This window comes from Trichinella spiralis (genome assembly GCF_000181795.1).
Source record: "Trichinella spiralis strain ISS 195 chromosome Unknown Scfld4, whole genome shotgun sequence".
Taxonomy (NCBI): domain Eukaryota; kingdom Metazoa; phylum Nematoda; class Enoplea; order Trichinellida; family Trichinellidae; genus Trichinella; species Trichinella spiralis.
In genome coordinates, this window is record NW_003526943.1 from 4,084,165 (window position 1) to 4,095,289 (window position 11,125).

Consider the following 11,125-nt stretch of genomic DNA (forward strand, 5'->3'; position numbering starts at 1 on the left):
AACTTTAGCATCAATTAAATATTTTTTGCTTCAGCAACACAGCAAGTGGTGGTGTGATTAAGTCAGAAGTAGGTAAGAGCTACAGTAATAGTCATATTTCGAAGTAAATTAATAATTAAGGCAGCGAACAGTTGAATACAGTTCATTAGACTGTTGTTAATTTACTGCAATAATGACAATGAAATGAAAATTTTCTTCAGCTCTTTTATTCATGGTAACTAGAAAAAAGTGACGAAGTTCATTCATATTCACAACAAGTCCACTTTTTTAAATCAATTAAATAACTACTTGGCCAGCTGTCAATTTCGTTTACCAGTTAGTGCTGCTAGCTGACGTTATCATTACACCTACTAGTCAGCTAGTTTCTCCATTGTTGTTTATCGTTATATTTGTAAGTGCATTCGTCGTCTACTAAGGAAGTCATGATACGGAAGAAGCAATGAAGTAATAATATAAATTAGCACATCAAAGAATGTTTTTCTTCTCTAGAAGCATTATCATTCATTTTACAGCATTGAATTGTTTAATTTTTGCAAAATCCTGACTTATTTATCTAAAATTCATTTTCTCACGCACCAGATTCATCATATTAATTATTCTGAGAAGCAACTGGAAATATAGCAGATCACTTGGTTTGATTCAATTTGAAATTCGCCTTTAGCTGAATATGATTTTCTGCATTGGGTTTATTTTTGACCAATAGTCAACAACAACGATTATTGAGCAAAGAAAAGAAAAAATTAGATTTATTATTTTCAATTTTTCACTTTACGGCAAAATAATCTTTCAACTGTGGGAGTTTCTTTGTGTTTCAAAATAAACCCTGTGAAATACTGTTATTAAATACATTCCGATATTATACTCTCTATTATAATAAAAGGAAAATTAATAATAACATTAATGTATGAAAAGGCATTTTTATTTTATTATACAGTTTACTTACGTGCATTATTCTGAACACAAACTGACTGCAAAGTTCCACTTGGGGTGGAACACCAGAAAGCGTTCAAATTTTTCAAAAAGAGAAAAAATAATAAAAATCTACAACTGTTCCAAACAACGACAACTGTAATGATATATACATATATATATATATATATATATATCATAACTACGGTTAAGAAACAACAAAAAAAAAGAAAAACATCCGTCTTTCTGTATACGGATAGTTATTTTAGGACTGCAAAAATCAGTATATGAATTATATGCAACTGATGTATATATATATATGAATATGTATATAAATATATGCCAGGTTTTAGAGTGCATATATATATATATGAACAAAGAACATAAAAATAAAATAACAAAGCAAAACACGTTTACAAAGCATTCGTTGTATAATACACAAAATGTTAATGGTTCAAGTGGTGGTGAAGGGATTCTTCGAATGTTCACGTAAGCAAATTCACATAACTGTTGTAATTTAAGATATTTCTTTTCAAAATTTCTGAGCACGGACCCATGACGCGTTCGAAGCGTGCACGGTCCAACTTGGCGCATTTCAAAGGCGTCTTCGCGACAACAGTAGCAGCTCTGGGTCGATCAAGCAGAAGAGCAATTTCGCCTAATTAATTAAGCAAAAATTAATCAAGTTATAAACTGTCAATAATAACAACAACACACATATTAACTTACCGAAATATTCTGACGGATTGAGATGGCCAACAAGCTCTGGCTTGCTATCTTCGCTTCTTTTTTGATACACTTCAGCTTCACCCTGAAAGAATAAATACCAACCAAATAAGCCGAGTTACAATAAAAATTAATAATAACTACCTCCAAAATGATGAAAAAGTTGTCACCCGGCTGACCCTGTTCAACAATGTGAGTGCCTTTTTCGAACGCTACAGGCTCAAGGGCATCGGCAACAGTCAATCTTTCCCACTTATCGAGATCCTCTGAAAGACATCATCAACAAATGATAATTTTTTAATTTTCATTTTTAAAAATAATATAAAAAAAGTACACACCTAAAATTTTCACTTTGCTCAAAAATTCTTCGTACTGTTTGCGCTTGCGAATAGTGCTTCCCATCAAAATGCGTCTGTAAGTGTCACGATCCAAAGCCCAAAGTTTAACACGAGTTTTCGCCTGAAATAAACAACAAATTGTTGTAACAATGCTACTATTCAAATATGCTAAAACGTAGTATATATATATACCAAGACAGTAGCCGCACGAGGTGTTCCATAAATCAACGCCAGTTCACCAAAACTTCCACTTTCTTTGATTGTAGTCACACTTTTGTTATTCACAAACACTTCTACTTCGCCCGAATCAATGACATAGAAATTATCCCCTTCATCCCCTGAACATTATTGTAAAAATTAGACAACATACGCAAAATGTACAATTTTTCTCGACTAACAACAACAGCTTACCTTGTTGAATAATCACTTCTCCGGCATTAGCCTCAACTGGGAACATTGCATTGAAAATATCTCTGTTATGAACGAAAAAAAACAAAAATACACATTATAAATAAAGCATATTGGATGGAAAAAGGAACATGAAATTGTATGCATACTTTTTCTCATTTTCATCCAAATGTGCGAAAAGAACATTCTGACACATCGCTTTCTCTAAGGCTTTCTTCGTTTCTTCATCTTTAGGTACAACCTGAAATTTACAAAAAAACAATAAATCATTGTCGAAATTCATATTCATAAATCTGTATATTTATTAATTAAATATACTTTCTTTATGCCTAATATTTCAAAATAAATGATGACAACGTAATTTATATGAGCAAAACATATGAATGGTGGCAATTTTTCATCGATAATTGATCAATACTGTTGTTGTTCCAATTTTCAATAAAAATGAAAGATTCGAATAGAATGAAGTCATCCTTTTTTTCCCATTTCTTCTCATAAGGGGAGGGGGCGGGGGGAAGAATGCTGGCTTTCGAAAAACATTAATCACAAAAATATATCTATTATTACAATTATCAGTGCTGTTCGCCCTAGTTGTCTCAGTTACAGCAGATAATAAATTATAGATGAACTGCTGCTAATATAAGAACACGTCTGATCTATCCATTCACCCTAGCACACGTGTTATTTATGCACATATACATATTTATTTATTTATATTTGTAATACAATTCAGTAAATACAATTTATCCTCTTCCTTTAAATGACAAATAAAAATAAAATTATTTGCAAAAAGAAAACTCTACTGCAGTATGTATGTGTGGGGTTAGTGGTATTTATCTATTATTCGCTGCTAAATATTTCCACTGAAATATTGAAAATTATCTCGCAATTGATAAATACTTGAATATGTATATGCGCGTGGGGTGAGAGAGAGAGAGAGAGAGAAGAAAATTTTTCACTCGTATAAAATGTGAAATCATTAAATAAATGATCATCAGCCATTTGCCCAGTGCATTTGCAGCTCCAAAATAGCATACTGTATTTTTAACGATTCAAAGACTAGCTGGCAATGGTTCGAAGCAACAAGCGTGCGCTGAGCGAATCAATGATCACCAGACGACAACTGCCCACACAATTGACTAACTCTATAAGCTAGTAGTAGCCTGTTTACACCTAATTTTACTAGTTCGGCATTCATGTATGAAACTTTTTCAAAACAACTCCAGCTTCAAACCATTATCGCGCCTGCTTGCTACACTGAAGGAGATTATCATCAAGCAGCCGATGCACCGCTGCTGCACCCGCTTGAATTTTAGTAGAACAATTATTCTCAACAATCGTCAGAGAGCAATAAAAATAATAAATTATTATTATTATAAAACAAAGAAAAATCACCTTTTTCACGTAGTTGGCAATGTCTTCTTCAGAGTAAACTTCAGCAGAGACGGCTCCACGACGGGAACGAGCCTTGGAATCGGCTGCTCCAGCCGAATCGACAGCACCCAAATCTTCCTCATCGTGACTTTCCGAAGGAGATGGCTGATTCAGCGTGCTCACCTGAAGCAATTATCACATTATCACTTATGCAAATATTAATTATTACACAAAAAGGGAAGAAAAGCAAAAAGGAAAAAAAATGTCCCCTGATGAACAGCAATGTGTACATGCTATTTAAAATGATTGCTTAAAAATTAAAAGAAACCAAACCACCAATCAATCACTCAGTCAAAATTTTTCAATTTCAACTAAAAATTAGAGCATCATTGGAATAATTTCAGAATAAATAAATAAATAAATAAATAAATAAATAAATAGACGTTGTAAATAAGATAGACTTACATAACTGGCCAGACAAGCCATTTTTAAATTGCAAAGTGAGAAGTAGAAGCAGAAGAAGAAGAAGAAGAAGAAGAAGAACCGACAGCACCCACGGAAAACAACAACAGCCTTATTTCATTCACAACCTACAAATATTTGCCAACTATTGACGACGACTGAACAGTAGTGGGCGTCTGATGATGTATGCATATAAAATGTAGATGTAGAAATTTTGTAAAAAGCAGGCTATAAAACTACAACAAAACGGTCGACAAACTATACATCGCAATATGACGACAAATAATAATACACGTATGTGTCTTGTTCACACAAAAATGCAACTGCAAAGAAAGAGAGAATTGTGTATACGCACGTGAATGTAATTTTTAAATGAAGTGAGCAAGAAGTTTCAGACAAATTAAATTCTACTTCACTCACTATATACACATTTATATATACATATATATATATATATCTTCTTCACTGATATTCGATGCTGCACAAATGTGAGCACACGCACATTGTCACTCTATCTTTGCGTGTGTGTTTGGAAAAGCCAAACGACAACCGAGCACGCTTTACTTACTTCTACTAATGCAGCTAGCTATTAAACTGACTCGCTAAAAGCTGGTTAACTGCCAACTGAAGCTGACTAAACCAACCAACCAGACAACCCACAAGCTCCTGTAGCTAGCTACTATAACAACCGACGTCGTTTCAACAAGACCAACGCGCAAACAGTTCACGCTAATAGTCTACACACACGTCAGCAAAAACAAACTTCTTTTTTCACTGACAACAAAAAACTTGCAAAAATATTGCAAATAAACAAAACAGTAAATAAATAAATAAATAAAATAATGATAATTTTCATCCCTACAAATTCAATGTATATATTCAACAGTTTTTAAAAACAAGAATAACAACGAATTTCATTCACGTTGCAATTTTGCAATAAAAATTATACATACTCATCACTTATTAAAATTTTTGTCCTCATGAAAAAATTAAGAATAAAAAAGATGAATCAAATAAATAAAAACACAAAATGACGTACCACCCAACTCGGTCTGTCACCTTTTGATTGCATTTTTGTTTTTCTATTTCACAACAGAAATAAATATGCTTTTCGTTATGCTTTCTACTTTTTGTCCACGGGAAACAACAATTTGGAACAACAAACAGGTCGTCAACGACCAATCATCATCATCAAGCCGCAATCAGTACATAATAAAAGCATTATTTATCATTTCTCTCATTTTGTACACCAAGCAACAACAACAAAATGTTCGACGAATAATGATGCAAGCATATTACACACAGCTACGTCATCTTGTTTGCTTTCCCGCGCAATCTTATATGCACAATATTTAAATGCACCACCACCACCAACCAACCAAAAATGCAACAACTACAACATTTATTAATTTTTAAAAATATTTTTTTAATAACTGAACAAATAAACAACAACAACTACTACACAAAAATTATTTATAAAAAAATAACATGCACATCGTGAAAAAAAATATATATACATATATAATGAAAATTATTCAAAATTAATTTGCTTTATTTAATATTACACAACAAAAATAATACAAATGTAAACATTATGCAACTGAATTTTCAATTTCCTTTTTTGATTAATTTTAAAGTATTATTCACACAGTCGTTTAATGTTTCTTGAATTAAAATTGAAATTCAAAAGCACTTTTCAAACTATTTCACTAATGCAGAAATGAACAAAAATTCATCAACGACGACGTCGTTCGTTCGTTACTTTCCACTAATCAATGCAAATGTGTTGTGCATATATTAATGAATGAATGAATGAATGACACAAATGCTGTTTCACATTTTCTACCATCCACAACACATCTGTTCATCAATAAATTGAAATATTGAACAACAATAAACAAAACACTTATAAATAAATGAAAAAATTTTTTTAACTCATTAATTATTATTAATCAGCAATGGGAATAAATTACTGTTAACGTACAAAAGTGAGCACTTACACACACCCACACACCCACAATTCTGATGCTTCTTTGTTATTTTTTATAAACAAATATGCAACAACAACAACAACAACGAAGGTTAAATTTAATATTTAAATATTTTCTACAAAACGAAATTAATTAACAATAAATCAGCAGAAAACCACGCACACCAGAATATAATAAATAAATAAATAACTGTTCGCAATTATAAAATCAATAAAGAGTAAAACAACCCACGCTCTCAACAGCATCTTTGTATTATTATTATTTTGAAATCCTCTTTAAAATAATGCACCATTTTTTTACTGAATACGAAACACAAACCAAATAAAAATAAACAAGATATTGGGGAAGAAAATGTTTAATAAAATTATTCATTTTTTGAAAAATTTCAAAAACCATTATTACAGTTGGATAGAAATAAAATAAGATAAAATAAATTTATGGCATTGATTTATTCTTTTGTTGAAATTTTGCGCAAATCACATGCAAGAAAAATGCAATCAATACAATTCTACTACCCCAGCCGACCGAATGTCAATATTCCCACGCAACTTGTGTCCACGTTGAAGTTGCTCGATTTCATCATTCAAAAAATTTTATATTTAAAAACAAAAAATTAACCATTTTCAAATTGAAACTTATTCTAAAAATGAAAAATATTACTGAAAACTTCATCTCCAATGTTCTGCCGACTGCATTCGCATCAAATATTAATTATTCCATTATACAATAACTTCACCCATGTAGCTGATGCGACAAAATAATGCAATAAATAATGATATTCTTACATTTAAAAATGACAAAATTTATAAAAATTAAATCAAGCAAAAATTTCACAGTTGCGCTGGTTCGGGTTAAACGCGAGCAATTTGATTTTCTTGCATTCAATAACTTATGCTTAACAAAGAAGAAATCGAAATCATAATAATAATATTAATAATAATAATAATAATAGTAGTAGTAGGAGTAGTAAAAGAGAAAAGAGAGAGAGAGAGTGAGACTTGTGGCAAAAATATTGATTACCCATCTATCTCCTCAGTAAGCTTGCTCGTGCATATAAATTTCAAATGGAACAAAAATCGAAAAATCAACACCGCTTAGTGAAAAATTAAAAAAAAATTTTAATGGATGCATTTATTAAAAAACAAAAACATTTTTTAAAACAACCCCACATTGAAAAAACAAACCTTAAACATTAATAACAGACAAAAAATAAATATGCAGCATATATATACTTTTAATTCATTTTTGGTAACTTTCACAAAAATAAATTTAAGATGAACATTTTTGTTGTTATGGTGGTTAGTTATAAATTATAAAATTATAAAATGAAAGTAAATAAATAAACAAACAATTTTCCAGCCAATTAACCAACTACTATCATCAACAAGCACAATTTAAGAAATGCTTTTTTCTGCTCCATATCACACAGAATTGACTATCACCACTTCGTTTAATCGCGCAATCTGAATTCGTCTCGCGAAACACAAACTGGCCCACAACAATAAAATAATAAATTAATAATCATTAAAAAATGAATAGAAATTTCTTTCTCCATGATGACAAATATTTTGAAAATCAATTTCTTAATGCTGAACAATTTTCATTGATAAAAGAAAACGAGCCGATGAACTTGGGAAGGGGGATTGAATTATTAAAAGCACTTTTCAAATGGTTGATGATTTGATGCGGAATTCGAACCGAACACATCCGATCATCTCCTCGATGAAGACCATCATCATCTTTAATTTCATTCAATTGTTCACATTTCATTTTGTGATTCGTTGTTGCGTGTGCAAAAAACAACAAGCAAACTAATACTAGCTAGCTAACAACGTTGAAAAAGCAATGAAAAGCTTATTCAGAAAAAAAACACCTGCATATTGTTGTTGTGCGTATTTTTCTTTTCATTGTTCAAAAAGCGACTTGCAAATAAAATATCACAATAAATTACAACTAGACAAGTGACTAATAATTTACAAAAAAAAACAATAATATGTAAATATTTTACAATAAAGTCACGTTGTAAGAATAAAGCAGCAATATCAATCAATCAATCAATAACGGGGATGTGGCAAATGAGATAGAAATCAAACTTTGAGAACAATTCTCATTCTTCTCTAAGCGAATGGCAAAAATCCAATGAACAAACAATTAATTTCACAATACATACTATAATTCAATATAAGAATAAAATTTAAAGATAATCAAATTTTCACATGCACACAAAAGAAGAAGTGTTGCTCGAGCACAAATGATTTTCAATCAAAGGTGAATTTTCTTTTTCCACTTATATATTTTTCCCACAGTGAAATTATCATTGCTCGTAAAATTAAACAAAAAAAATCAACTGCCATTGGCATTATTATTATTATTATTATTACTATCATTAAAAACTACTGTAGAGATGAGAGAGGGAGAGAAGTAGAAAGAAGAACAATGGTGCATTAAACGTTGCTTGATTGTTTTTACGCGGATCAATGCAAGGGAAATTATATATAATTCGATTTGAATTAAACTTTGAAGGATGATTGATTCACATAACCGAAACCAAATGACCAACAGCAACTAAAGCAGAAAATCAAGAAAATTTTTCTTTCTTCCTCAATACCGAAAAACAAAGCAAAGAACTTTTCTCATCACGATGCTTGATAATTCTTATTATTTTTTTAATACAATAGATTCAATTTTTCTTCTACTTGATCAACCTGTACACTCTATGGTTTAAGAATTTTCTCACACCAATAGCTAAAATTGACTTTGATCAATTTAAAAAGATAAAATTATATTAAAATTCAAACAAGAACAAACAAACATATGCAGCACGGAAAAAATGCTTGAATTGTTGAAAGAAAAGTACAAATTTGAAAATGAAATAATAATTTCATCACGCGCGCATACGAATTAAATGGAAAATATAATACAAGCAACATTTACAACAATGATACGAAAAACATTTTGCATTTCCCATCTTGCTCTCTTTTCAATGAAAACTATTATTTCAGCGATGGTGATTACTTTTTCAACATCAAAATATGCAAATAATATAATAATACATCTATCCCCTGCATATCTTCGTAAAAAGCCAACTTCACAGTTGAACACGCTCGTGCATGTAAAGTTTTGTGTTCAAAAATAAAAATTATAATAAAATCAAATAAACTTCTTCTTCTTCTACTTCTCATCCGTGCAAATTTCATTTTCACACTTTTCACGCACTGGTTGGCGCAATTTCAAATTCAAAAAAATGAAATGAACATGTCAATAAAAACCAATACAAATGTTGCCAATTTTTTCCACATTTACACACACACACACACACAGAGAGACAGTGCAATAAATATTTAATCCGATGCAAATGAAATAAAATATGCTAACACAGAATTGCAATCGAATTGCTTTTACCGATGGAGACATTTCGATCGATTGAATTATACCCCTCAGACCCCTCCTCCACCATCACCGCACCATTTGCCTCCCTTCTGCTTGCTCCTCGACACAAAATTTATTCTTCCTCTTCTTCAATCGCTCAGCCGGAGCCGGCAGAGTTGCCAGAAAGAAATTATCAATAATTTTTTGAAGCAACAAAGCATCACTAAAAACAGCCATCAATTTGCAACTTTCTCAATTCTCAACGACCACTTTTATCACCCTCACCAACTGACAAAAGTATAATGTGATTCATTGAAAGCAAAGTATAGATAAATAAATAAACAATTACTGATCGCTAACGTTAAATTCAATCAACTTTCATCATTATTATTATTATTATTATATCTGCACAAAAATCAAAAAATATCTTTCATCACTGACACAACAACAAGCAGAGAAAAAAACAATTCTGCTGTTGTTGTTGTTTATTTGTTTACCTTGTTACTTTCAGCTCTGGTAGTAGTAGTAGTAGTAGCAGTGGTGCCTTGTTGTGGAAGAGCAGAAACGTCGCCTGAAGATTCTTGGATAACCACCGTCGGTGGAGGCTTGTTCGACGGAGCTTGTTCGGTCGGCAACGGTCCGGCACCGTCCGACTGACGCTTGCCCACGACCACCGTACCGACGACCTGCTTGCGAAGTTTGTTGCCCATTGGTCACTCGCAAACCAACTGCACATGCACGCACACAACACACAAAAACACACGTACCGTACCTCCTCCTGTTGGGTTTTCGACAAAATAAAAAACAAATACTAAGAGCTAGAGATGATGATGAATTTTCACATTATCTGTTTTTTTCAGAAATCAAACAAACAAACAAACAAACAAACGATATTATTTGCATAAGTTCTCGAAGCGAAACGCGCGATTCTTCGATGGAAAAAATTCTGAAGGCTAACGACGACGAAATTAAATTTGAAAACAAAAAAAAATAAAAAAAAACTGATCCAAATAAATAAATAATTGAAAAAGAAAATACAACTAATTCGTTGTGGAGAATGATGATGAATCAGTAGGATGGAAAAGTGAAAATAACGGCAATAATGCCTGCGCCATGGTTGCTGTTCGTGAAGCTGAAGCTCGAAAAGCTCCAAGCTGTTGTTGCTGCTATATAAAACGCTAAACGTTGAACGCTAAAAATGCTAAATGCCAGTGTTGTTGCTGCTGCTGCTGCTGCTGCTGCTGCTGCTGCTGTTAATCATAAATGATAGATCAGATCTTAGAGCTGGAACAGCGGCAGCAGTTTATATGAAAAACGAGAAACAAAAGCGCTGAAAAGCTGGTCAGCTGTGGCCCTCAGAAATCACCTTAACCTAACCAGCTGCTGCTGCTGACCAGTCGACCAACCAACCCGACCGCCGACCGACTGACCGATCGACCAGTTGACCAACCAAAAAATAACCAATGAACCAACCAACCAACCAACGAAAAAGAAGCTTTTCAAAAATTGCTTTTGCCATAAGAAAAGTCCACTTTTTGAAGAAAACAT

General features: G+C 32.1%; 3 protein-coding genes across 3 annotated transcripts; 1 reads left to right on the top strand and 2 right to left on the bottom strand.

Moving 5' to 3' along the window:
* Nucleotides 1-1,394: 1,394 nt before the first annotated feature.
* Nucleotides 1,395-4,241, bottom strand: Tsp_01044 (cAMP-dependent protein kinase regulatory subunit). The gene is made up of 9 exons (XM_003376779.1): nt 4,221-4,241; nt 3,777-3,938; nt 2,531-2,622; nt 2,385-2,446; nt 2,166-2,311; nt 1,974-2,094; nt 1,780-1,901; nt 1,639-1,720; nt 1,395-1,567 (listed from the first exon to the last, which is right to left on the bottom strand). Exons 1-9 carry the CDS (start codon nt 4,239-4,241, stop codon nt 1,395-1,397), a joined length of 981 nt encoding a protein of 326 aa, XP_003376827.1.
* Nucleotides 4,242-9,612: 5,371 nt separating this feature from the next.
* On the top strand, nt 9,613-10,234 carry Tsp_01043 (nuclear transcription factor Y subunit gamma). The gene is made up of 2 exons (XM_003376780.1): nt 9,613-9,752; nt 10,033-10,234. The coding sequence occupies exons 1-2, from the start codon at nt 9,613-9,615 to the stop codon at nt 10,232-10,234; spliced, it is 342 nt and encodes a 113-aa protein (XP_003376828.1).
* Nucleotides 10,235-10,617: 383 nt separating this feature from the next.
* Nucleotides 10,618-11,125, bottom strand: Tsp_01042 (nuclear transcription factor Y subunit gamma). The gene is made up of 3 exons (XM_003376781.1): nt 10,955-11,125; nt 10,762-10,827; nt 10,618-10,740 (listed from the first exon to the last, which is right to left on the bottom strand). Exons 1-3 carry the CDS (start codon nt 11,123-11,125, stop codon nt 10,618-10,620), a joined length of 360 nt encoding a protein of 119 aa, XP_003376829.1.

Coding starts and splice junctions, on each gene's coding strand:
- Tsp_01044 (XM_003376779.1), bottom strand. CDS start 4,241: ATGGCTTGTCTGGCCAGTTAT. Junction 2,447..2,530: donor TTGGATGAAAATGAGAAAAA/GTATGCATACAA, acceptor CGTTCATAACAG/AGATATTTTCAATGCAATGT. Junction 1,902..1,973: donor GAGCAAAGTGAAAATTTTAG/GTGTGTACTTTT, acceptor GATGTCTTTCAG/AGGATCTCGATAAGTGGGAA.
- Tsp_01043 (XM_003376780.1), top strand. CDS start 9,613: ATGGAGACATTTCGATCGATTGAATTATACCCCTCAGACCCCTCCTCC. Junction 9,753..10,032: donor GCTCAGCCGGAGCCGGCAGA/GTTGCCAGAAAG, acceptor AACAACAAGCAG/AGAAAAAAACAATTCTGCTG.
- Tsp_01042 (XM_003376781.1), bottom strand. CDS start 11,125: ATGTTTTCTTCAAAAAGTGGACTTTTCTTATGGCAAAAGCAATTTTTG. Junction 10,828..10,954: donor CTGGTCAGCAGCAGCAGCTG/GTTAGGTTAAGG, acceptor TATGATTAACAG/CAGCAGCAGCAGCAGCAGCA.